Here is a 26,982-nt window from a genome sequence, read left to right on the forward strand (position 1 = left end):
AGATACTTACCAACACTTAACCCATATTTTCTTATGTATAAATTAAACATATACCATAAACAGATTGAACAGAAGTTGGTGCTTCAGCAGGAGTCAGCAGCATCTGCTTTGCAAACAAGACTTATAAAAACATTAGGCAGCACCTACTTCAAGAGTAACACAAACAGTATTTCTTAATAGATCTCATGCTTGTCTAATAAACAACCTAGAAAAACTTTACTTAGCTTTATTAATAAAACAGTTTAAAAGTCACTATGACATTTAGAACAGGATGCCAAAGATAATTATGGAACAGCAATGAATCCAAATTGGAAAACTAAAATCACATATATTAAGAAGAGTCCCCATGAGCCTGCTATACATAGTGTTCTTCCTGCAAGTAGCACGTCATATTGACTGGGAAGCAATTCACATGAAGTCATCACAGAAGAAAAGTCAGTGCTTGTATATTGTTTTCCACAATCATGCAATCAGAGCACAAACAAAAAAAAAGCACTTACATTTACACGGATGCAGTTTTTAAAACCATGTGTATATTGCAGTCGTTTAAAGTGCAAGCTACATGTCTGCTGAAATCACTGAAGGCATAGCAGGTGACAAGGTAAAATACTGACACTAGTAGTTATACAACTAACCACTGACGCCAGCAGCAGATTTCCAACCCTGACCAACTTAGTGTGTTACTTCTAGTTGCCAATTACCAGCCGAACACATATTCCATTGCTTTTGATACAATGCTCTCGTCTTTCTTAGGGGTTTGTCTGTCAGAAACCACCTAGAAAGCAGAAAAAAAAGGGAAAAAAAAATCAGTTCACACAAGGGTTAGTGTTAAAAACACTTTTCCTACATGTTATTATATTTAGACAAAATAGCTTGAAGTTCCAAAACAAACCCTACCCTCTAAGAAAGTAAATAACTTGGTTAAATGATTTTGTAGGCCTATGCACATAAACCACATTTCCACCAGTGAATTACAGGAGGAAAAAAAGGCTAAGATAATATTTAAGTTCAAGTGTGTCCAGACTCACACTCTTAACAGAAGATAACGCAAAACCACACACTTCTGTTTCCCTTAAAATACCTGGTAGTCACTAGTGGAAGCTTTATATGCTGTTGCAAGAGGTCTCATTGTAGAAATCTTTGTAGTATTTGCAAGTTGTACTGGTGTGCCTATGGTTTTCGAAGGTGGAGTAAAAACTGAAGACATTGAAGATGCGGAGCTTCTTTCGAAGTTTTCCATCACACTCTTAAAGAGAACATTAAAGTAATATAAGCAAATAGTAAAGAGCACATTTATATCTTACTAAGTTTATCTATAATTATCAAACATACTCATATCCCACAGAAAGCAAAGACTACACTTAAGTGCCTACAAATACACAGTGCAAAAGGTGCTTCCATATATAAGATACTAAACACCTTGCTCACTGCAATTATTTATGCACTGCATTATGCCACTGAGAACTAATGGAAGCTCACAGTCTATTGACTATATGTACTAAATATCACACAACTTGGAAACAGTAAGACCAGAAATTGCAAAACTTGCAGCAAGCCTCAAGAAGCAACGTGTTCACAACCAGTTAAACACAACTAGCTTAACAACTTCTCTGCAAGTCTCTAACCCCCAAAATACTAATGATTATGGGTGTATTTATTCATATTTTCAAGTGGACGTTACCCAAAGACACAATAAGAAATCAAAAGCAACTAAGAGATGGGATGTCTTAGAATCACTTGTCTTAGATCATACCTCTAGAGCTTCTGTTTGTAGGCAACTGAGTCAATGATACAGGACAGCAAAAAAGTAGACAAGTTAAGAGAGACCAGAAGCCCTAACATCAGAAGCCCATGGGGGAAAGGGGCACTGAAATTTGTTTCTGAATTTGAAACCCATATAAAATGTTTCAAATGGCTAAAAAAAACAAGTAATTTCAAGGTCAATTTCTAGAGCACTATTCTAGAAGTGTTTATGTTTTAAAGTGTGTCACTACTTGCTGTCACTTAGCCTAAGAAGAAACTACAGCTACGGAAAAAACCCTCATTTGCCCGTGTACCATACTCAATACAAAGTGCTTCAGGAATTAATGGTAAGAGTATTGTTAATGCCTAGAAAAATAACAGCTCAAAAAATCAGTCTCAGATACAACCATGCGTAAGTCAACTACCACTTACAAGAACAGGATGTGTGTTCTCATGGTACAAGTTGGAGAACAGGATAAGGACTGTGCTGCTAACAAATTTATTAGCCTAAGGTGCTACAATGAGCTGAGAAGTCAGAGTCAAGTAAGCAGTTACATAAAAAGGAGGCAGGACGTTCAAGTAACAACTGAGAGCAACAAAAATACCACCAACTCATTAAACACTTAGCTCAGCTGTCTCTGAGGTTCTAACTTCAATACCATGTAATGCGGAGTTATGTCACTGTACATCTTTCATACCTCAGAGAGAGCTTCCATAGCAATCGCTTTCAGCAGCATTTAATCAATTAATAAGTCTGATAAAACTCATTATTTTCTATTTAACTGCATATGTTCTATGATTCAAATAGAAAACAAAGTGTGTAGGGGAAACAAAAAGGAATCCCAAAAGCAGAATGCTTATATTTTATTTAAAAGAGAGCAGTTGTTAACTTACTTTATCTATACAAGGTTTGACACCAATCATGATGGATTCACCAAAAATTCTTCCATCTTTGCTTAAGGCTTTTCGGGCTTGAAGCTTAGACTGATACCGAATATGCATCCAGTTTCCTGTGTTGGACATCTGTATGTGATAAAATGAAAACTGTGTAACTTCACCATTTTAAAGTATGAGCCAGAACGTTTTCAGAAATAAGCTTCGGACTAAGACATACCACATGCTTTAATATGTTTCCATACTGAGCAAACTGTAGAAGAATATAGGAAGCAGATGCTTGGGGAAATCTGAAAGACAAAACAAATTCCCAAAAAAATGATGAGTTTTGGTGATAGAACCCAACTCCACCAAGGGATTTCGCAAATCCAGAATAGACCGGCACTTTAATAGCATCTTAGAAGGAGTAACTTGAGTAACACTATCTTGTATGCATTTTTAATTTGCCATAAATAGAATGGTAGAACAGTGCCTTTCTAACTTACTAATACGTAGAGTTAAGCTTCTTCACTAAGATAGCAGGTATGTGCACCTACCGGCTTTACAAGCAATTGTCCATTCTGAAGAATGTAGGAACATCAAATAGCAGCAGTCCAAGTGCTACTTGCTTCCATTCGTGGCTAAGACCTAGCCCACAACTATCCAAATATTTCCAAATAAACTTACCCAAATACAGTTACCCATGTGTCATCTAATTGATCTTCTGAAGTCAGGGAATCACCCTGAGTATAGAAAGGATCTAGTTGAGCTGGAGACAGAGTAGTCTTCCTAGGCTGTCCAATACTTGCAGGACTGAACATACTTGAAGCTGTTAAATTAAAACAAAACTGTTTAATATATTCATCTGCAAGACAAGTCAGCCTAAAAGAAGTTCACTATTAAGTATTTCACTTGTACCCAGAAGAATTCAATGGAGATTAATTTGCAGACAAACATTTAGTTAGTCCAGATTTCAGAAGTTTTCCAGCTAGCTAGCAGGCTTCACTCACCCCCACACAGCAACTACTCAATGCAGACACCAAAGGGAAGCAAGACACTCAGAGTTAAGCTTAACAAGAAGCCATGTGTTCATACAGAAAATTGGAAGCCTTATCAGCACAGACAACCACTCTTGAATCACAGAAGCTTCTCTCAAACACAGATACCTCTTGAGCAAGAGATGCTCAGTGAGAAATATGTGAAGTTGATGGAAATTCTACCACTATGAGTCAAGCTATTTCCTATTCACACCCACAAAACTTTTGAAAAGCTAATGAAAAATACAGATGCAGCAAACATGCAAGGAGTTGAAGTAGTTTGAACAGTATTATGTGTTAAGGAAAGCAGTAACAAAGTAGATGAAGAGTTTTCATAGGACATCTACCTGTTCCAGGAGTTGATGATATGTTTCCAACCAACGGGCTCTGCGTTAGAGAAAAACTGCCCTGTAGTAAAATACAGAAAGTAAATAACATTTACATAGGTACACTTCTCAGATCAGAACAGTTCTTTTTCAGGCTAGCTCAACAATCAAGCAGTAATATTAACCCCGTCTTAAGTTACTTCTGACTTTCCAGACTAATATCCAGCATGTATGTATCTGTATTTGACACATACTAGCACCCTGTAAGGGTGGCTAATATAAAGATGTTGACCAAGATGGTGGTAAACAGTCAAAGGTTATTAGTAAAAGAAGACTCACCAACATCGATTCCTGGACTGGATAGCTGAGGCAGTCTCCACCAGGGAGCAATCTCCAAGAGATGCTGCCTCAGTGGTGGTCAGCCCTTAAATGAGGTCTCAGAGGGGGTGGAGTCGAAGTCCACCCCAACCGGGAGCACAGCTAGATTACTCTCACCTGTGCTCCTGCAGCTGACCCAACACTTGCCTCAGCTGACTAATCAGTGGTTCAAGCTGTGATTTCCCATACACACCCAGTAGGTGTCAACAAGCCAAAACTCAAGTATTAAAGAGTGCATGGGAACAATGAGCAAACTACTTCACAAAATGGTTGCACAAGCAACAGGCAATATTGATATCATTTTATCTAACGAGAAAGCCTTGCTGTTATATATGAAAAAAGCTCACTTAGGTCTAAGTCAAGCTTTAGGTCATTTAGAAATCAGATGGTTTGTCAAAAAAAACCTTTATCTAACACCAATTGTAAACTTTATCAATCCAAATAACTTCTGGTACCAATACTCACAAAGCTGAGAGTTTAACTTGATCCAACCAGACATTTTATTATTGCTGCAAGCCAGCAATTTGCACTACATGCATCTTAAGGAAAGGATGGCAGCATGAGATATTATCAGCTGATTTGCATCTCAAAAACTCCAAAATAACATAGCATAGCTCCTACTTGTATTCACCTTTATTTCTTCTCCATAGAACCATTCAGTGTAACTTCAATATTTAGTGAAGGAAACTAAACACCAAGTTCTAATTGCTAATAGTTATTTCCTACATATCAAGTTCTCAGTTTTTGAAACAATTTGAGTGTATTTTTATCCTCAGTCATAGTATTTCTTTGAAAGAAAACGAAACAAAATGGAGCACCTGTCAGCTTAGCAACCTGCATTGAAACTATTAGCTACTCATTATCATTAGTACTACTTTTAAGCAGTAGGGGACTCTCTTCTCCTTGGAAAGCTTTCAGAAAACAACATCTAATCAAGTCTGCTCATTGAGAAACACGCATTGTCTTTCCATCAGCAGATGTACATTGAAAAAAATACCCACTAACACTTGACCACTCAGTTGAGGTAAGAGGAAGAGTTTACTATCAGAAATATCACTGTTGCTCTTTCAAGATTAACCCCCCACCTCACTGCCCAAGTTCACATCATATCTTATACTCAATAATGGGATGATAACAGCAGGATGACAAAGTCCTCAGCTACAGCAAATGTGAACTAGCCCAAACACAGCAACCACAGGTACAGAAATGAAAAACAGCTGCTTACTTTAAGACCTCCAGTAAGCAGGGATCTCCAGTAAGGGATACCCTCACCTCCACTGCCAACCCTTAAATGAGGTCTGGGAAGGGGTCTACTGAAAACCCTTAAAAATCAGAAGCAGTCCCATAGCAAAGCTGTCAGAATACCCAGGAACAGGCCCAAAGGAAGACTGGAGTGCATATCAGCATGATCACAAGACTCACCAGGCACTACACTAATTCAGTTGCATAAACTGTTCTTAGGTATTCACTGAAGACCTCACCTTGTCTGCTAAGAAAAAGACAATAACTTACTGCTCTTCTTGAGGTTAGTGGTGAAGATCCAAGTCCAGGACTAGATAATTCATCGTATATGCTTCTAACTGGCGGAGCACCACTTTTATCTTTATGTGTAGGGACTACTGGCTGTGGAGGAGAGCCACCTGAAGTTAAAACAACATAACAAAAGGAAGCTGGTAACTTCAGCCTGCTGCAGGTTGTTCTTCAGTCAAAATTAACAGTGAATTTAGCTATGAAATACTTAATCATTTCATGAGCTTACAAAACAGCCAACAAAACTATTCAACGTTGAACATTTCAGGCAAGAATACAATGTGTCTATCAGAAGAAGTCTCCTTCCAGACCTATGGCCTAAAACTTTGAGATCTCTGGATGCCAAACATACCCTATACGCACTTGGTTTTTTTTAAGCAGTTTTGATCATATCTACGTTTTCCCATTTTAAGGCAGGTTAGTAACATAATACAACTGTTCCAGGCAAAATTCTCTGTGGGAGAAATATAAAAGCAAAGCATTTAAGACCCTGGGGCATTCTGCATACTAAAGAGCCACATGAAACTATGCAGACATTGCACCTGCCATCACATTCCCACTGAACAAACTTCTTATCCTTCCCATGAAGCTTCACATTACATTTAAAGCTAAGCTCTCGAAAGCATGAACTGCATAAATTTGGACAGGATGAAGTTCAGATAGCTAATCGTCTTTATTATTAATCCCATATTTATATTGAACTGTGTGAGTTACAAAATAAAAGACAATTACACTGACTAAAAATGGTGACAAACCTTTGAACCGTTTGTGTGAGTTTACCCACAGAAAAAGTAGATTGACCCAACAGTTTTCACTTACAAAACAAAGGGCAATAAAGGCTTTCAGAACTAATTTCCATTCCTCAGTGGAGATTCCATACTCCTCTTTCAACAGTGACATTCCCCTAACCATCCATTGTAGTTATTATGTTACTCCTTTCCTATAATTGATAATCTGTGGCTGTAATAATCCAATGTAATAAAACTCACACAATTATTTCATGTTTTATACATAGCGTCCTTAAAGATTTCTACTTCAGGGTTGGACACAAAGCATACATTAAACATGAACCAACACTGAAGAGTTCCAGCCAACCCCACAGACTGCAGGTGCGTTTATGCGTGCCTAACACAGAACACAAGCCTGCAGAAACCACGCTAAACAAGACAAACCCAACCACGACGTTCAGGACCACTTGAGGAGTGCTGACCTGCGAGCAGAGGAGACCTCACATCCATGGCACCTACGGCTGGACCGCTCAGGGCGCGCGGCTGTGGGGTGACAGGCGCGGGCAGGTCACCCATCAGGAAGCCAGGCAGGAACTGAGCACTGGTGCCCGGCTTGGGGGACGTAGGGGAGCCCAGCGTCATCGGCTCCACTGCTGGGACAATGAGAAAAAAAACAGTAAGGAATGTTCTAACCTGCTCTGAAGAGTGAGCAAAGCCCGGAAATGGAGGCAAGGTAACACTTTGCTATAGAAAGGGAAAGGGGAACTTCACAGAATCCGAGACAAAGGGTAACTGCAGATAGTTTACATTTAAAAGTGCAGGGATAGGGGGAATTACAGACACTTAGTCAAAATAAAACCAGAGAAGAGGGCAATAAAGATAAGAAGAAATTGTCCGGAGACCTCTGACAAGAAGAAGGATTAGATACCCCCGGGTAAGATGATGCTGACATGGAACAGCAGATAACACCAAGAAGAAAACAGAAGAATTTCACCCCAAAACAACGGCAAGGGTCGCGGGGAATGGGGTCCTAGGGAATGTAATGAATATGTAATCAAACTGAGGAGGAGACTATTGATTACGTATTAGCTTAACCTATATCTGTAACACACTTTTCTCCTTACGGTGTGTGCAAGTTTGGAGGAGCTATCCCCCTTGCACCCAGCACTGCGCAACGCTGGAATAAACATACCTGCTTTATAAACCATCTCTGAATTATAGAGTTTGATTCCGCAAATCAGCTCTATAAAAGGAGTGGAAGAATGAGCAGTGCCACACTGCTTCTGAGAGCGGTTTCCTTACGAGCGTTTCTTACCTATAAGAATCCCCGCCGAGCTCAGGCTCCCTCCCTCACTGAATCACAGAATGACCCGGGTTGGAAGGGACCTCAAGGATCATGTAGTTCCAACCCCCCTGCCTGGCAGGGCCACCAAACAACACACTTTACTAATCAGGTTGCCCAGAGCCCCGTCCAACCTGGCCTTGAACACCTCCAAGGACGGGGCATCCACAACCCTCCCTGGGCAGCCTGTTCCAGGCCTAACCACTCTCCTAGTGAAGAACTTCCCCTAACATCCAACCTAAATCTTCCCTCTTTTAACTTAAAACCATTTCCCCGTGTCCTGCTATTGTCAGCCCTTTCCAAGAGTTTACTCCCCTCCTGACAGTAAGTTCCCTTCAGGTATTGAAAGGCTGCAATGAGGTCACCCGCAACCTTCTCTTCTCCAGGCTGAACAAACCCAACTCCCTCAGCCTGTCCTCATAGGGGAGGTGCTCCAGCCCCCCTCGCCCACCTCAGCACCGCCCAGCTGACTCTGCAGCTGCAGCCCGCATGGCCGCCGGGCTCACCATGTCCCGGGTCGGGAGCTGAGGGCGGCGGCGAGGGAAGCGCCGGGCCGAGCAACACCAACGGCCCGGCACGCGCGGACAGCAACGGCACGAAAGGAAACACAGCTGAGGATGCGGAGGGAACAGGCCCGGCTCACCTGCGGGAGGAGGATCCATAGCGAAGCCGGCCATGAGGGCGGCAGGAAGAGGACACGGCTCCGCCGGGCGCTTTCAAACACGACGGAACTTCCTCCTGCCGTCACTTCCTCCGCCGCCATCTTGTTAAGGGGGAGGTGCGAGCTGCTCCCGCCCGCTCCTTGAAGAGGAGGCGGCTGTGGGTTGTGTGGTACAGACACACGGTAATGGGAGCGCGGGGATCAAATTGCCTCGGAAATGAGGCAATGAAGAGGAGGGAAGAGTAACCAGATTCCACCTATTTTACATTTGAAACCACAGTTATCCACACAGAGTGTTTATTTTGTTGTACTGTAAGTTAACATATCTACAGAATCACAGAATTATCAAGGTTGGAAAAGACCTAGAAGATAATCTAGTCCAACCATTCCCAATACTTCCCGGCTAAATCATATTCATCAACACAACATCCAGACGTTTCTTGAACACTCCCATGGTCGGTGACTCCACCACCTCCCTGGGCAGTGCATTCCAATGCCTGACTACCCTTTGCCTACTATCTAACCATTCAGAAGGGGCACAAAGGCCTCACAAATACTGCTATGCACAAAATCTTTGTCACGGATTCTGATGTTTTGTTTCTTCCTCTAACCACACCATCTTACAACAGTTCATCTGTCAGCAAAGTGACAAGAAACCAGGAACCTCTCCTATGATGTGTGCTCTATATACACTGTGTGGAATGGAGTGAGGGGGCATCAATGGAGGGGACTGAACGCAGAGAGTCTGGGATAAGGAGAATGTTTGTAACAACATATCAGCTCTGAAACCATCTAAAAACCCATCAACAACAAAACCCTGACAGCTTGTTTCCTAGCACTTGCAAAACATGATGTTACTGTGCTTGATGGGACACAGGAGAAAGAAGTGCAGCATTAAAGCATCCTGCACCCTGTTATTTCCATCAATGGGCTGCTTCATATCTTATATATTTATTTAGTGGCTGGCTAGCCCATAAAATTCAATAAAAGCCTCCTTACTTTTAACACTGATTTCAGACCCAAAAGCAAGGTACTTCCTTATATTAACATCTTATCTAGGTGTTACAACCAGCTAGAACATGTAAAGGCTTGGTTTAGCATGAAAATAAGCAGGGCAATGTTAAAATCCCAGTTGCCTTTTTATTTCCTCTCTGTATTGACTGCATTCTCTGGCATTTAAGTAAAAAAAAAATCATTCTGATTTTTTTGATCACCACAGCAAGAAAAGTATCTTTTTTCATTGCCCTAGGAAGAATGTTCTCTTGGGTCAAACATCTGTGAAGTCAGTGGAGCACCATTTGGCCTCTACACCAGATGCTGAAGAATGGGAGTGTAAGGGTGAACATAAACATGTAGAGAAAGATTTTAAAGTGCACCTGTGAAAAAGGACTGCAAAATGAGAGATTAAAGTATATCCAACATCTGGTACTGGATAGTCTGAACAGATTGTTTCACTTCTCCCTTTCCATCAGTCGTGATTGTTTATGCTTCCATTCGCCTTTATATTCTGTTCTTGGTACTTGTGAAGCTGCTCCATGAAGCCAGGATTGGGACAAATAGAAGGCCTCGCACCTTTTACCAAGGAAAAGGCTGAAGCAAAACTCAGTCTTTCGGAATTCATCAGAAAACCAATGACTATCGCTGCTGCACGGGAGACTCCTGCATTACAGTGGACCAGGACCACGCCATCCTTCAAGAAACAAATGAAACACAAGTTGGGACATTCATTAAGTAGATAGAAACAAGAAACCTTAGCAAAGAAAGTTGATTTACAATATATTATGGTTTAGTAAAAGCTCTTTGCTTAGCTCAAAGCAAATATGAATGTAAATAAATACCTCCAAACAGTTATGTGAGCCCCAAACTAAATATTTTTCTAACCAAGGCCACTTGATGATTAACAAATAGTTCACACCTAACATTTCAGAACTAAAAACCATTCTCTGTCCTCTTCTCCAAGTCCTTGCAGTAGCTTCCTCATGTAAACACCAAATCATAGACAGCTGGAACACAAAGACACTTGATCTAATTGGACACTAACTTTAAAATGTGTTTTATTTGGAATATGGAAAGAAAGTTGACTGTATGCTATTACCAGGTTAAAAACACAGAAAGGCAGCTGTAGTGTCCATGCTGAGTCAAGGCCTGAAGCAGTGACTGAGCACCTGGTCAGAAGGCTGGGCCAACCCACGCGAGTTCAAGTGTGTGCAGTGCACGAACCAGGATCCACCCATTCCCAGACCTCATTTAAGGGTTGGCAGCAAAAGTAGTGGGATTTTGCTAGAGAGTTCTGTATGTTTGAGGCATTCCCAAGGTAAGCAATTCTTTCATTTTTGTATTCATGCTTGCTGTTTTTGGGCTCATTTGCTGTAGCTAAAGATTTCTCTGCTTTACTTTTATTATAGAATTTCAAGGTTGGAAAGGACCTACAAGATCATCTAGTCCAATCATCCTCCCTTTACTATACCTACAGAAAACCACTAAACCATATTTCCTAGCTCCTTATTCAGACACCATCATGGTACTCTCCACCCCATTATAGCATTACAACAGCAAACAGCTAGGCACAGAAGCAGATACTTGAACACAGTAACACACTGTAGTTTTAATTGCATGCTTCTTATGTAATCTGGAGTTCTTTAAGTTCTAGCTAAGCAGAATCATGTATAGGAACACCAAAGCCACCAAATACATGATATGGTTGGTGATAAATGTGTGTTTTGCCTTTATATCATCAGTATGATTGCTAGGAGTTGATACAGCTGGTTCAATAAAGGCCCTTCACTAAGTATGGCTATACTCAACTTCCCAGGAACTCACAAATGTTTCTCCTAGTAGTTAAAATCAAGCTTATTTTGAATTATATGCAAAATTAGTATTTTTCAGCCTGCTTGAGCATTTCCAGCACAACCCTTGAGGCATCTGAATGAGTCTTGAATAACATATTGCAAGTTTCATTACAAACTCCTGGGCACAAAGACACTGAGACAGCTCAGTGTGGTGTAGACAACTTCTACAATGACAAAGTGTTGTGATCATATCAGATTTGTACACCAGATCCTGCCCTGGCAAAGGCTCAGTCCAAACTGTCTGCCAAGTTATAGTAGTGGTGTTGCTGAAACCGGCATCTTCAGTTTTCAAATGAAGATACTGAAACGTGACACAACACACTCAGACACACACAAATATATTCTAAATATAAGCAGTCTCTTCTGCCTGTCCTTAACATGTACTCATTGTTAAATGGGTACTTTAAGCAGGAGAAAAAAACAACAGGGCTACAGAAGCTTTATGACTAAGGTCACAGAGCTGCATGTTCCAATTAACTGATGTATTAATACACAGAGCAGGAAACTATTCCTGTTCTAACCCAAATAACAAGACAAAGAAGTATGAAATGGAGTTGTTCCATCTTCACTGATCCCAATACTGCTACTTGTTTTTTCTCCAATGGAAATCATATCCTCTTCATGTTGCCTGTTGCAAATTGTTCTCTTTGTTTTCTTTCTCACTCTTTGTCCACAGAGTAGACTTAGAAAACACGGGCTATAGTAATAAACCCACATTTATTTTTCCCTGGTAAAATCCACTGCTAGTTTATACTAGGATGCATTTAGTGCATAATGCTTCACTCTTGCATTAGATATGAGCAACATGATTTGACATGGGTCAGCTACCATGCAATGGAAAATCTACCAATTTGCAGCCCAGAGAAAGAGGTGACTGATCAGTATGAGTGTTTGTACCACGATGTCTACGGGCTGAAGCAGTTAACAAGTGTTAGAAAACTAGATCCTGTTACAAGCAACAGCTGTCAGTGACTCAAAGCACAGTGCACACTTTTCTTGCTTCTCTAATGTAAGGGGTTGTCTTAAGTTAACCACATTCTAGTAACCATTTCTTAGATATCTAGACTTCCTCATCAGTGAACATTCCTCACACCCCACAACTTTGGAGATGAAATGGTAGTATCTCCATGTCATTACTTACACAAAATAGCACTTAATAGATTTCATCATAAGGTCTTTTAAAATTGACATGACAAAGCCAACAGTATTATGCAGAGACAAATCAAGTGGTTTTTGATTACTTACATGGTTTATGAACACCTATTCTGTCAGTTACCTGATCTTCAGTGCGACTTTGCCATTACACAATCACTAATACTGATGGGTGGGGGGCAAAAGCAGAACTTCAGAACTTCATAGTTTACAGAATAGTAACTGGAGCACAAATACCAAAGGCAGGAGTCAGCATTGTGGAGTTATGAATGGCAAGTCTCATTTAGAAATGAAGTGGAAACAGTAACAAGAAACTTTGAAAAGGTCATTAAGTGATAATAAGTATCACATAGCTTGTAAATGATACATGAGGGAAGGAAAGAACATTGTGTGCAGAAAGCAAACTGGGGCAGGATTATCAACTACTATCTCAAACTGTGTAAATAATGAATATGGTAGAAATAGTCAAATAATGTACAACAATGTCTGGTTGTCAGGTCACAGTGTCAAAGCTACCACTGATATAAATTAAACAGTAAGGCCAAGTTTAACAAATAGGGTCATCCCTCTTGGTTTTATATGTAGAGCAGCTAAGCAACCCCAAACGCAGGTCAGTCATCCTACTCCCTGTGTGATGCCTTTGTCAGGGTTTTATCAGCTGTTAAAATCAATGGCTGGCTTCAAGGTACTAACCTGTGCTCCGACACCCTTGGTACATAACTGTATATGGATTCATAGCTTTTGAGAGAAGCAGCTGTTTGGATTTAAGTTAAGGTAATAAATAACCATACTGTATAGTTATGTTGTATAGTTATACTGTACCTGCATCTTGGCTTTCTCAATAAACTCAAAACATTCTGGGAAGTAGGAGGTGATATCTGTTTCTGGAAGGTCCAAAATAGGTATGGTCTTGTATATAAAGTCATTAACGAAGGCATTTTGGACTCCATAGGCCACATTTAGAATATGTGTAACCTAAATAAAAAAAACAGAATTCTGAAGACAGCAAGCAAAAAAAGCAGTAACAAAGGTAAAATATTCCTTAGACACAAACAGATTGTAACCTACACAACCACACTGTTCAACTTTATGTGCCATCTATGATGTGTTTGAGTTAAAATACAATACAACTTAAGGATACTGCCAAATTTCAGTCTTTGTTTGCTTAACTAAAACAAATGAGTGATTCTCATTAGGGCAGTGGATGGATTTCAAGCATCTACCTTCATATCTCCTATATTATAAAGACTCTATTGTACCTTGATAGGTGATGGCTAACACCTCAGTGCTGAGTCTGATGGTAAGGAAGACCTGCTCTCTGAGAAAGGTCATTGACATGAAACCTGTCAGACAATCTGGCCATTGAGCTTTAACATTCCTGCTACAAACCATGTGCTGAAAGTGCTCAGTTTTCCTTCTCACAACGAATACAAGGAAATGAAAACATCTACGTGGAGGACTGAAACACCAGAGCTGAGGATGGCATTGGAGCTGTTGCCTTCCCTCCCTCAGCTGCACAGACATGTATGTCTGGTTCCGCTCAGTGCCTGACATCTGCACAGAGGGCAATGCAGGGATCTGCTGTGTGAAATAGAAACACGTCCCAGCTTCTTGCAGCCCCCACAGACATCTGCACAACTGCGGTGCCGTCACTTCCCGTAACATCACTCAAAGAATATTATAGCCTTTAAGAACGAAACCCACACCAAATAAGCATGCCAGACACACTGCGGCGTTACCTTATGCTTCCTGAGGGTCTCCAGATCGTGAGCGGCATCCTGCGACCCTGAGGAGAGAGCAACCCGTTGCACGGTGCGCCCTGCAGCGCCGAGAGGCCCCTCCGCCCGCCTCACTCACCCAGCAGCAGCCAGGGCCGCGCGGCGCCGACCTGCAGGTCGCAGCTCAGGTCCTGCACGAAGCCGCCTCCGGGCACCGCCTCCGCCACCTCTTCCACCTGCAGACACGCGCCCCGCCACGTCTCGATGACCCTCCGGCCCGTCAGCGTCGTCACCCGCGTGCGCTGCTTCCGCAGGTTGGCCCTGGAGAAACTCCTGATCTCCTGGGCGAGGGACTGCATGGCACCGCCGCCCGCTGCCGCCCGGCACCGCGCACGGGGCGGCACCGCCGGCTGTTGGGGCGGCGCTTGGGGCGGCCCCGAGGGGGCGGAGGAAGGGGACGCTTCCCGGCCTGCCGCGCTCCGATGGGCGGGGGCCTCATGGAGCTCCGGCTCTTAACGCTTCGCCGTTTGTCTACAAAGTCCTCCTTGTCAGTTAGTGCAATTAAAGCTTGTTAATTGCTACAGCTTATTATTCCCTCTGATTTTAATATGTCCCTGAACATCCGTGTGATGGCCCTGAAAGGATCCTTCCCCAGGACCACCTGCAGAGCCAAGCCAGGCATTGCAGCTCTACGCAAAGAAGCCGGCAAATGCAGCTCAAGAAGCAGAGAAGTGCTGGGAGCTGCAGCGCTGTGAGTTGTTTGGGGTTTGCAGGAGGCGATTTTCACACAGGAATTAGGTTATAAAATGAGGGTCATCTGGAAAAGGCAGAATCTGTGTTTGGGAGAGCAAAAGTGAGAACTAAGAGATAAAGCCAAGGAGAAGGGTCAGGACCGGGCCAGGAGCACAGAGCGGAAATCAGGGTCACTGAGGTGCCAAACAGGAGGTTAAATGTCAATTACAGCCATCATTTTCTGCAACCAAAGGTACTTTCTAAATATAATCAGGACATTTTGTAATATCCTGTGTGACAAGTGTGTAGTTAACAGTCTCCTTGAAAGTGAGCTATGGCTTTCAGCGGTTACGTTAAAATAATAATGGCAAAAAGATTTTTGGTTGCTTTTCCCCAAGGCCCGGTAGATAATTCTGATGAACTACAGGGCTACGTGTGGAGTCGCATGCTATTTCACAGCATGCTGAACCAAGATGCGTTGGTTTGCTTCCTTAAGAAGCAGTGAGAGACCAAAAACTGTAGAGTATCCAACAAGACTGCAAGAGCCTCTTATATCAGGCAGTTTGTCAAGGCCCGAGCTAAATTTATTTGCAGTCCAGACTCAGAAGCCTGCCTCTAGAGGAGCAGGGCTCTAGGATGTGCCTTGTAATTGATTTCTGTGCCACGCAAGTACAGGGCATATTGTGTGAGAGTCTGCAAGACTAAGTTCTGATAGATACGTAAGGTTCCTATGGCTAAAAGATAATAACACAGCTAATAAAAGTATATATTGTTCCTTGGCATCTAAGGAAGACGGCAATACACGTGAACATGGGAAAGAAGCTGGTTTCAGAGGAGCTGATCCAACTGGCCGGGAATGTTTGTCATTGCTATAACAACCCTAACCATCAGAGGTCGCTGCTGAACACCAAATCTGTACTGCTACCTGCGAAATGCAAGTATTCTACAGATACTCATTGAGGAATCTGTATGATATTAATTACTGTGTCTGTGTGGTAAGCACACTGAACACTAACAAGCCTAGATAATAACAAACGTTGTTTTATGTCTTGCAGGTGTTTACATGTTGCTATTGAATTGTTTGTACTCTAATTAGTTTGTACTTCTAAATTAGAAGACGGTTGTGAGATTGGAGTTTTAAACTGGGATCTCATTTTCACAGGCAAACAGCTCTTCTTGCAATGTTTTTGGAGACTGAAAAGCACTTTAAAGATATGTCAGGAGTTGGATGCTGTTTCTCTGTCACTGAGTGAGTGTGTATTATGGTATTGCTGAATCTTCAGTTCTTGAATAAGCTCTCTACCAATGCATTTGCAGTAGAGCCTTAAGCTGTCTTTAATTCATAGTTCTTCTGTTTTCTCTCAGGAAATTCATCAGAACCTGTTCTAATATTTGTCAGATAGAAAACATAAATGCTAATTGTTACAGAAAACATCTTGTACGTAGTCAGAAAGCCCATGTGACACTATCATCTCTCTGCTGTGTTTATTTCCTTCCAGTGTTCATTCTGGCCTAGATACTGCTCTTACTCATCTATGCAAAAGAGCCAGATTCTATCAGAAATGTTAATCAGACATTCCAGATAGCTGACTTTCAGAAACCAGCCTTGTACTCTGAAGAATGTGCATGATAGAGGGTTGAACTGGATTGCAAAATGCACCAAGAATTGCTGGTAGATCGCTTCTATCAGTAGTTTAACTGAAGCAGAAAATGAAACACCAGATAGTGTGCTGTTAATATTACATTTCAAACTGAAATAACTAGATGATTTTGAGGACTGTAATAAGAGAAATCAATACTGTATAACTAACAATATGAGCCTCTGCTGTGGTGTGGAAGTTCATTAGCTGAAAATAAGTGAGAAGCTGAAAAGAACTGTGTGTACCTGTTGGTCACAGGATGACAGTGAATCATGAATGTACTATTGCAATGAGAAAGGTGAGCATGACCATGGAATGCATCAGGAAATAATCAGAGTAGAGAGGGGGAAACAATAATGCTGTTTTATGAGGTTCTTGTAAGCCTTTTCTGGAATGCATTGTGCTGTGTGGAGGTAATCATATTCAAGAAAGAAATCTGAAACAAGGGCAAGGAATAGCTTAGATCTGAAATCATATTGCATGTGTTCATCGCTTGACAAAGCACTTGGTGGTACGTGGGACAGGCAGGTTATGTCCATACTGATTTGTACAGCACAACCGTCTGTCCTAATAGATGTTTCCCTACCATTTGTGCTGCTGCGTGTATCAGCACTTCCAGCAATGACTTCCCTGCCTTGTACATTCCAGAATGGTTTGCCTCACACACTGTGGAGGCTCTGGCCTGGTGCAGAGACTCAGTTTCAGCTTTGCAAAGTTGTCAAGACACAATACCTGCTCCTGCTGCCCTTCCCATTGCTGAAGGAGATGGGAGTTTGAAGGAACAAGGTTGGAATCATTCACAGCCTAAGCGGTAAGACAAGACAGTACATAGCAGGATGCCTAGAGCATGACAGGGAATAAAATGCCATATTTCTCTTCAGAGGCATTTGTTCTGTATCCATCTGTGTCCTGTGCCATTTACTTCATGTAAAGACATTTTGACTGAGAGACTGAGCTTCTCATTTGTTCTTATCCATTTGTTTTATTCCTTAAGACTTGTTATGAATAGAAATGGATCTACATCTGGTACCAGTAAGGAGAATTTTCTAGAAGAGAGCTAGAATCCCAGCAAAGTGTGAGTGATGTTGCTCAAGAATGATCTCTCGTCCAACCCAGCTGTGTAACTTTGCCCCACGCCAGGAAGGAAGGAGCAGATACTCCCTGCTTTGTCTTGGTATCCATAACATTCCTGGGAATGCTGGGAAGTGTAAAACGCGTGAAATCAAAAAGCTGCTGAAATGCAGATAAAAGTTTGAAATGACATTTCACAGGGAAGAGTGAATTTGTAACAAGGACTCTTCTGAAGTAGGTGTTGTGAAGAGTGATAAACCTTCTGGATTGTCCTTTTTTGTGCATAGAGAGTTCAGTGATGTGATCAGATGTACAGGCCTAAGAAAATAAACTTGCCAATTATTACAGGGCTTTTTTCCTAGGATCACAGGAAGGAAGAGGACAGTGGAGTGGATTGATAAGTTGGTCATCTTACTCCGACAGCACACATGAAAGACCATTTCATGCTGCAAAAGACTGCAAGTAATCGGAGACCCTTTTTCCTAATAATCTTGGGTACAGCTATGGACCTACTCCAAATATCTTCTGTCCTTGGCATGAAGGTAGGCAGCTTCACTTTATTTATTCAATCAGTTTGCTGGTTCTTGCCAGCCTGAGCCGATGGTTTTCCCCTTGGGGTGTCTCCACATAGTGCTGCAGGGAAATTCCCCCAGAAGCAAAGCTGTGCACATAATCAAAGTCAGGGCTCTAGAAACACTTATCAAGGCGTTCCTCTCTGTTCTCAGCACACTTGGAGAGCAATCCACACATAAGAGCAGGCTGATTCACTAATCTAACACTGTGTATTTTTATAACATGTTAGAAATTGTGCTGAATAACGAGCACTCAGGACCGGGGTAGACTGCAGAACTGAAGTGTTTAAGGCATACTGAGTACTCCTTGAGACCTGGTGTGAGGAAGATCTGGCACAACTCCTGTCTATATGTACTTAAAACAAGTAGAATCTGCTTTCCACTCCCACTTATACTCAAGTTTCGCTTTTGCAGAAGCTCTTCATCTTGCTTCACCACAGTCTTGTATGAGCTAAGATAAGCGTATAAAGATCAGGTTTTCATAAATCTTGGTGTAAAACAGTTTGTGTCAGTGGAGATGTGAAGTTCAGCTGGGTGAGGGACGGTCTATTGGTTCATCAGGGAAAGGGGAGATTAGAAAAACATGACTTATTTTAGCAAAGATGTCCATATACAAAATGCCTTCTGTATGTGCTAGCTGCTCTGCAGAAGAGTGATGGTTAATTACAAAGCAAGCACAAACCATCAATCATTAGGGCAGTTACTCTCCACCAGCTGACTTCCAGAGGTCCCTTCCCACCTAAGTCTCAGCCAATCTGTGCAATAGTGCAAATCTGTATTTTAGGAATACCTTCACTAAAGAAGCAGTGACTTAAGAGTAGGGTTCAGGACCATCACAAAGAGAAGAGGAAAAACTGAGCTTTACAAGAGAGATTAAGTAATTTTCTGTAATGTTTTCCATTCCTTTGAAATCCAAAGCACGGTTCTCTTCTGTTTGTTTATCAGTAAAAAGCAGAAACCAAAAAGTAAGTAAAAAGCTAAAGCTATTTTTTCAATGGCTAAACATTAGACTACTCAGAATTTCTTGTTTTACCAGAAAACTCAAAAGAGCAACTTCCATTCTGCACTTCAGCTTCTCCCAGCCTACTTATGCATGAAAGCATTTGATCTTTCTCCTTGCCTTGTTTCTGTACAGTTTTATTTCAGTTAACAATAAAAGACATGTGAGTTACTGTACATTGTAAGTCCCCAAAGGTTTCTCTGGCAGCAAAGGCCAAGCCTACAGCCTGGAAAGACAAATTAGAGTTAATTTCACAACTCTTGTTTCATTTTAAGTGTAGGTTTTTCTTCTGTGTAGTTTGATAGGCATAATAATATTAATATCAGGATTTATTGGATGCGTTACAAGTTTTTCTATCTTCAGAGTTCAACAGTGAAACCATCACAGCTTCTAGGGGTGTTTGATGTCAGGACTGAAACACAAATGCAATAGGAGAATTATCTTGTAGCCAGTCAGCCGTGGAAGTAGAACCTGTTCTTTCTGTTTACCTTTAAGAGATGTCTTCTATAAGTAGGGGTTAAAATCAAGGGTAACACGTCTGAGCATAGCATCTCACTTCCTTCCAAAATGAAGTCAGAGAATATGGGTTCTCAGCATGTTTTTTTCTTGACTTAACATATTGCTAATATTACATTGTGCTTGTGTGCTCATGTGTGGGAGGAAGTTCCCTGCAGGCAGAGAAGGAAAATGAAGTTATCTGTACCCTATCTCATTCTACATCTATAGCTTGATCCAGCCAGAGCCACTAACTTCCCTCTCAGAACAGAAATATATTCAAGCAGGAGTGGGCTTAAATTATTCCTTGATATTCCTGCACACAACACACTGTTAAGCTTTTGCTATAAATCTGTGTGGGTTCAGAAAACAATGGACACATCCACAGAAGAGTGGATCAGCACCTGTATGATATGTAAGATGGTGTCTCTGTGTCACAGAGCCCCAGAGCCACAAGTCGCAGGGAGTCTGGGAGTGTATTTTGCAGTAGCACCGATACACATTTTGTACTTAGGCTCTCCCCATGAGTTCCATTCCTTGAGCCATGGGTTAAATATGGGGCACTGAGCTATATGGATTTTTGGTCTGAGCAAGCCCGTATGTTCTAATTTTCTTTCTTAAAATCGCTTTATGTTTTAATTACATAAGACTGAGTTCTCTGACCCCAGAGATTATATGTGTGAATTATAGAGAACATAAATCTTACAAGATGAAGAAGGCCCTTCTAGTCAATAGTGTTGATGGGATAAAAACTTCCATCATAACTAAGTTTGTAAGGTGGTATTGCTTGTGTCAGCAAACAAGTCATACTGCTGGGATTTACTGTCATTGTGGGACTGGGATGGATGTGTCAATATTTTAGGGATAGCTGAAAGTTTCTCAAAGCCAAAGCTTCAAAAATGTGAAGAGAAGCAATAAAACTTAAGGAAAGACACTTCTAGAAAAAGATATGACACCTTGGAATACACACATGTATTCACAGCCTGAAAAATGACTTATTTTTGCTACACTGCACTGTGAAAGAAGGATCCAGACTGACCTCAGTGATCTCTCACAATGCATTCAGGATTTTTTCTTTCATTCTTCAATAAGCAGACAGGCTGAAAGGTCAGGATTGTCTTCTTTTTGTTGTTCTTTTTCAACTCGCCTTCGCTTTGAGTACTTCAGAAAAAAAGAAAGCACAGGATCATCTCATTATTCCACACTTCAACTTATTTCATCACGATTTTAAGTAACCAAGGGCTTCCATTCTGTTTCCTCATGCAAATAAATATATTAATAAAATTAATATGTTTAAAAGTTCAAGGTGAGATAGAAATATTTTTGGATTTACTTTAGCAAACAGCTAATTCATTAGGTCTTAGACTAATGGCAGAATATTAATTATTTGGAAATCAATGCGGATAAATTTGAACTAATTTACTACTTGGACAAAATCTAAATTAGGAAGATTCCTTACCCTTGACACCGTCTTGTCAAAACAAGTCACAACAGTTTTTCCCTTTCTTCCTGGGTTCCCCCATCTTTTAGCCACGTTTCCGAAACCACCCAAGGATTTATTTGAATGTGAAAGAAAACCATCCGATTTGATTGATAAGAAAACATCCCACCAAAAAGTCTGTTTTGTATTTTGAGCACCACCACTCGCTCTTTCATTAGAAATATTTTGAGTTTTGGGTTTTACCTTAATTTCAAAGCTTCAGACTGCTCTGTAAGATTGAATAGCTGTCTTCTTTTTAACCCTGAACGTTGAACTTCATTAGTTAGTTCTCCACATGTATGGATTCACACTCCAAATTAGATAGTCTGCCGTATCTATCACAATATTGTTTTCACTTCAGTTCTACGCTGTATATTTCTGTGTTGTGTGAAACAAGTGTTATGTTTTCTATACCCTCAAGTGATTCATATTTTTGTCAGATGCAGAAGACATTACAGATGGAGATGCAGAGGATAGCTGTCACAGGCTTTACATTTTTTTTCCCCATGTTGACATAGAACAGGGGTGTGACAGTTTGGGTGATGCTGGTGTCATCTTTGCCTAGTTTCCTTTTCTCCACACATTTTTTTTTTTTTTCCTATAAAAAACCTACTATGGAATTGCTCTGTTGTATGTTAACCCGAGACTTTTAAAGAGAACAGTGCAGCTTGATTTTTACTACAGTTGGCATTCAAGGTCCCCGCTGGTTGGTAAACATGATTCCTAGCAGCAGTGGGGGATAACGCTTCCTTTTCAGTCTGTTTTTTGACTAAAATTTTCCTCTCCTAAACCCAAGGTAAGTTTATTGCAGAGAGCTTCTTCCTTGATCTTCAGATAGACCATAAAAGCTATTGTATTTAAAGGTGTATGTGCCATTCCCCAGCATCCCATGGGGGAAGTGGGGAGACAATGAAACCTATAACAGGTTATTTGCCTAGGACAGAAGTGTAGCAAAGCCTAAAGAAAGTAGGTCAGAGTGTGAGGTTCTACGTGCTTGTCAGGGAAGGCTCTGTCAATAGACCAAGATACAGGAAAATGTCTGTGGGGTTAGTAGGAGCCCCACAGCTGTTGTGTGCAGGGCCGCCTTGGCAGGTTCTGTTTGATTTGCTGGCATCTGTATTCCAGCAACAGCTCACTGCTTTCTGACCTCATCCCAGGTTCAAACAGGATGGAGATGGTTCTTTGCAAACTGGTTACTTTTAACTTTATCTAATCAGTGGCCAGTTACTTTGGTCTAACTTGTCTTCATAGTAAAGATTAGGTGTTGTCCCTACTTGGTAGCTGTATGGATACCTCAGAGATTGCTTTTGGCTTCTCCTGGATTATCAGTCTGTAAGGAAACTGCAAGTAAAACACGCTTTCTGCTAGGTGGACTCATAATGCAGCGCCCTTTCTGGCTGCAGTAGGGTGTGTTTAAAAGTGGTGATGTAACCTCTGCCTAGAAACCTAACTTAAGGTCTACACCCATATCAGATCAGGACCTTAATTTGGATGGGTGACTCATTCTGACAGGCTTCCGAAGCTTTGCTTAACATTCAAAGAGAAAACTCTTTAATCCTTTTGTTCAGTGAGTTCTGTGAGAACCAAATGTAACCCAAACTCTGAAACCATACTATTAGACCTAAGGATGGCATTTTGAACCCACGTTTGGTCCAAAAGTGACCAGTGCTTCCTGTTGGAGTGAGCCAAATCCTACTGTACAGAACCTTCCTGACTTCCTCCTGTCTGGCCATACTGATAGCTCACATGTAACCAGTTTTCTTCTTGCTGCCACAGACTTCTGTAGCTTCCAGTCTGACCTTTGATTTGCTATTAATACATAGTAAATTATGGACCTGGGACACAATGAGAAAGTCAGCTCTTATGTGCTACTGACATCCAGCATCTCTACTGATTAAGGCTCACTGGCGTAGTGTAGGACTAAGCGTTCTGGAACAGGCTTGTTATACTTGTCCTTCCAGTATGAGCAGAAGTGACTGTGAATACTCAAGCCAGCAGGTTTCTGCAGTGCATTAGAGAACAGCTGCTGTAGTATTCAACATTTTCAAACCAGTTCTGCACATCTCTTTCATGTTCTCCTTAGAGTTCAAAGGCCCAGGATCTCTGTGCAATTGGCCATACTTCATACACAGCCTCAACAATAGAACTTACTGAGACATGCAACAACTGAGCAAGGAGCAGACACATATACAAGCTTGGATGTTAATGACAGAATAAATTAAAATAGTGGCCAAATAGAAAACTGCAGACATGGTAACTTCCTGAGAATTTAAAGAATGACAAAGTTGGGGGATTCATTAGAGGAAATAGAGATTGAAATATAATGTGTCTGTCAGTTTGGTTTAGTGAGTGTGACAGGCCTTGTGAATCTTGTCCCCCCTGAACAAAAGCCCGTCTGATAAAGACAACTGCATTTGTTTAATGCTATTTATGACTTTCATAGGTGATTTAAACAATGGTATAGATTCTATATGGTGAAGTTTGCAGCATGTGTGCCTTTAGATGCAAGATTAACATAAACTTAGAGTACTTGTTTGTCAGAAATACTTGACACAAAATACTTGGGATTGTGGTGGTGATGATTTAAAAGTTCTGGTTGGTTCAGAGAACAGTTTGCCTTTGAAAAGGAGTCTGTTTAACAACTGCTTCTTGGGCTCTGCTTGCCCAATGGGCAGAAGCATGGCAGTGGATCGTGCTCGATCTCTTGACATCAGCTCCTGATGGCCACCATTTCACCGCAGTCGTGAGTTTTGAAGTAGTCCCCAAGTCAGAAGATAAACCAAGAATAAAATGCAGACAGGCAAGGAAATAGAGAGAGAGAACTGTAAGATGGAAGGGTAGCATAGACCTAGGTGACAGCATACTCTGCTCTGCAGCAGTGAATTGACCACTGTATATTTTAAAGTAGCACTGCTAAAGAAGTATAAATACAATTTACATGCTTTGTGAAGCACCAGATGCAGTTGGTGCATATGGAGCTGCTTGATGTTGTGATTCTCCTTCTCAAGTTCTCAAATGAAATTTTCACTCCTCTAAAGCCCCTCAGTGAATTGTGCTGTTAAAGCCTGAAGTGACCAGACAGTTGGCTTTAAAAGGTTCAGAGCTGAGCACAAACTCAATCGAAAACTTGTGGAACTTACCCTAAGCTCATACTTTTATACTAAGTATAGGCAGCCATTTGAGTGTGAATCATCAATAAAAAGTCCAGCAAATAGTTGTGTTTTAAAGATAATTGTTAGCCATATTTTTCTTTGCCCTTCCGTTTTACCACACCTGTCGAAGCTATGCTGGTACTGACAGAGCTTTTGTTGCTTTGTTGTTGTGCTTCCTGCTAGACTGGTGAGCCCAAGTTGTGCTACACAGACATACTGCTGTAAGCCAACACGCAATAGAACTTCCTTCTGAAAGCCTATATGTATGCAGCCAGCAGCTTCTGTATAAGGCTCCTCCTGACGTGAGCTTTGCTGTACAGCCATTAGAACTGATAAAAAATTTTGCTGACAGCTTAAATGCATGCAACCACTTTAACCAAGTTTAATCATGGTAACATCTGCTATCTGTTCCTGTGATTTCTCCATTCGCATAGAGAGAAGGTTTTGGAACTGTTTTTCTTTTCAATGCAGTTTCTATGAAGCACAACTTTTCAGCTCTATCCTACCTTCCCTAGCAGACGTGCACATTTTCCCTCTCTAATGAGAGAAGTTCTTAGAAGCAAGAGGAAAAAAGCTTGCTTTGTAGTTCCGAACTTAAAGCTGGTCCTGACACTTGGATCAGCGAGATGCTGCCAATTACGTGATCAGCAGCATCTTGTCTCTGTGTGGGCAGAAACATCGTCTGTCACGGAGTTTTGAACTCACCTTTCATATCTTCTCCTAAGGGCTGAGATAAACCTCCCTCCTCTAATCAACACCTTGCTGAAAAGACCTTGTTCTGCCAGGGCAGACACACTGGTCCACTTTGTCACACTTCATTAAGAGTTTATTTTTCATTTTGATGTATCTGCTTGGATATTAATAGACCAACTAACCATGCTAAGGTGATAATTCAGATAGTATTCTGTTTAGTGTTAGGTCTGTACAGCTGCAAGGTAGTAAAAATGCCTTGTATCCAAGATTCTTGCTTATTGATACCGCTCCCTTCCCTCTTGTGACATTCAGCTTGTCCTCAAGAAAAGCAGCTTATTTGGCACCATTTGCATTAAAAATTATAGCAAGCAGAGGTGCTCCCTATGACAGGATTTTGTGAATAGCCTCATGGATAATGTGGGAGTTGGAAACAGGATGCTCTGTCTGTACTATAAAGGAGAACGAGTCAGAAATCTTTTCTTTCCCTTCTTTAGCTTGTTGGTATCTGTGCAGCGTGGAGAGCAATTGTGATTGCTTTTACCTGAGAACTGCTAGTAGTCACAGAGAGCATGAAAGCTCCCCAGAGAATGCTCCCAGCACAAACGTCACCAAAACTGAGCAACCTGGTCTCCATCCTGACCCATAGCTTTTCTACTTATTTCAGGGAGAGAAATTTGGTGTGTTAGCACACAGGTGATCTAATATGACACCCAAACTTCACAATGAGCTGCCGCAATGTTAAATGCCATTCCACATCCATGGCAGTATAGATGGTTGGCTGTTATTGTTTGAAAGTTGCAGTGGAATGAATGTGGCTTAGAAGCAATTCAGTGCTAGATTAAAAATTGGCTGCTGCTTGTTTCAGCTGTAAATGAGAGGACAAAAATGTATAGGTAGAGTGGGTAAGTACGATGACTTTTTATGTGGTCTGATGTGATTGGATGAGGGGGGATGCCTTTAAACTAAAAGAGGGGAAATTTAAGTTAGATGTTAAGAAATTCTTTACTGAGAGGGCAGTGAGGCCCTGGCACTGCTGCCCAGAGAAGCTGTGGGTGCCCCATCCCTGGAGGTGCCCAAGGCCAGGTTGGATGGGGCCCTGGGCAGCCTGAGCTGCTGGGGGCAACCAACCCACGGCAGGGGGTTAGAACTGAACAGGCTTTAAGGTCCCTTTGAATTAAAGTCATTCTGTGATTCACCAATAGCAGTGTTTTGGTTTTTTTCTTAGGGTGTAACTATATGGGAAACATCTTTACTGTAACCAGAAACATTCATATTTATTCTTAAATGAATTCAGAATAGGAGGAACAATCTTTATGTAAAAATATTCCAATCGCTATTTGATTAAACACTTGGAAATGGAATAGACTTTTGTGCTTTATTAATTGAAAGTCTGATCTGAATGTTCCTGATGCTTTCACACACAGCGCTGCTGCCAGCAATTCCAGGCTCCTGGACAGAATGCCTACAGAAAATTAGCTGATAAAGGACAACAAATGAGTCAACAGCAGCTGTAAGGTTGGAACTCTGAGTTTTCGCTTCCCGGTTTTGTTCTAAATCATAAATTATCTTGTAGCAGCCAAAAGGAAGGAGGTCAGAAACAATTCAATTACATTCAGGCTTCTCGTATTCAATTCTCTGCTTTCTAAAATCTATTAGTTTAAATCTGCTGAAAGACAGAAACAATCTGATTTATAATGTAGAAATGCAAACTGAAAATGAAATACAAGTATTAATATGCACCAAAAGGAACAGATGGTGAGGCTGTTATTTAAAAAATGAGATTAGAAGGTTCATTCTTAAGCCAGTCCCA

At 41.3% G+C, this 26,982-nt stretch overlaps 2 protein-coding genes and 1 long non-coding RNA gene across 5 annotated transcripts; 1 reads left to right on the top strand and 2 right to left on the bottom strand.

The window, feature by feature from the left end:
- Positions 1–206: 206 nt before the first annotated feature.
- Positions 207–8,729, bottom strand: NUP35 (nucleoporin 35). 3 transcript variants are annotated; one of them, XM_015867937.2, is made up of 9 exons: positions 8,601–8,729; positions 7,098–7,265; positions 5,870–5,997; positions 4,001–4,061; positions 3,304–3,445; positions 2,858–2,927; positions 2,638–2,766; positions 1,082–1,246; positions 207–775 (listed from the first exon to the last, which is right to left on the bottom strand). In XM_015867937.2, exons 1-9 carry the CDS (start codon positions 8,632–8,634, stop codon positions 698–700), a joined length of 975 nt encoding a protein of 324 aa, XP_015723423.1. In that variant the 5' UTR covers positions 8,635–8,729; the 3' UTR covers positions 207–697. The 3 variants fall into 3 exon arrangements, with proteins under 3 accessions (XP_015723423.1, XP_015723422.1, XP_032301941.1); XM_015867936.2 differs by having other exon boundaries at positions 7,098–7,268; XM_032446050.1 differs by lacking the exon at positions 8,601–8,729 and adding an exon at positions 8,409–8,501 and having other exon boundaries at positions 7,098–7,268.
- A 490-nt stretch (positions 8,730–9,219) lies between these two features.
- On the bottom strand, positions 9,220–14,771 carry DUSP19 (dual specificity phosphatase 19). Its single transcript, XM_015867940.2, has 4 exons — positions 14,477–14,771; positions 14,359–14,405; positions 13,442–13,594; positions 9,220–10,308 (listed from the first exon to the last, which is right to left on the bottom strand). Exons 1-4 carry the CDS (start codon positions 14,694–14,696, stop codon positions 10,087–10,089), a joined length of 642 nt encoding a protein of 213 aa, XP_015723426.1. The 5' UTR covers positions 14,697–14,771; the 3' UTR covers positions 9,220–10,086.
- A 21-nt stretch (positions 14,772–14,792) lies between these two features.
- Positions 14,793–26,982, top strand: LOC116653704. The gene is made up of 3 exons (XR_004308082.1): positions 14,793–15,088; positions 15,858–18,322; positions 26,597–26,982. It is a non-coding gene; the product is annotated as an uncharacterized LOC116653704 (long non-coding RNA).

This window comes from Coturnix japonica, chromosome 7 (assembly GCF_001577835.2).
Source record: "Coturnix japonica isolate 7356 chromosome 7, Coturnix japonica 2.1, whole genome shotgun sequence".
NCBI lineage: Eukaryota > Metazoa > Chordata > Aves > Galliformes > Phasianidae > Coturnix > Coturnix japonica.

Excerpts from the sequence above, each read along its gene's own strand:
- NUP35 (XM_015867936.2), bottom strand. The coding sequence starts at position 8,634 with ATGGCCGGCTTCGCTATGGATCCTCCTCCCGCAG. Across the intron at positions 2,767-2,857 it reads GAAACATATTAAAGCATGTG|ATGTCCAACACAGGAAACTG; the intron begins GTATGTCTTAGT and ends TATCACATACAG. Across the intron at positions 1,247-2,637 it reads TCAAACCTTGTATAGATAAA|AGTGTGATGGAAAACTTCGA; the intron begins GTAAGTTAACAA and ends GTTCTCTTTAAG.
- DUSP19 (XM_015867940.2), bottom strand. The coding sequence starts at position 14,696 with ATGCAGTCCCTCGCCCAGGAGATCAGGAGTTTCTCCAGGGCCAACCTG. Across the intron at positions 14,406-14,476 it reads GCGGCCCTGGCTGCTGCTGG|GGTCGCAGGATGCCGCTCAC; the intron begins GTGAGTGAGGCG and ends CTCTCTCCTCAG. Across the intron at positions 10,309-13,441 it reads TTGAGAAAGCCAAGATGCAG|GATGGCGTGGTCCTGGTCCA; the intron begins GTACAGTATAAC and ends TGTTTCTTGAAG.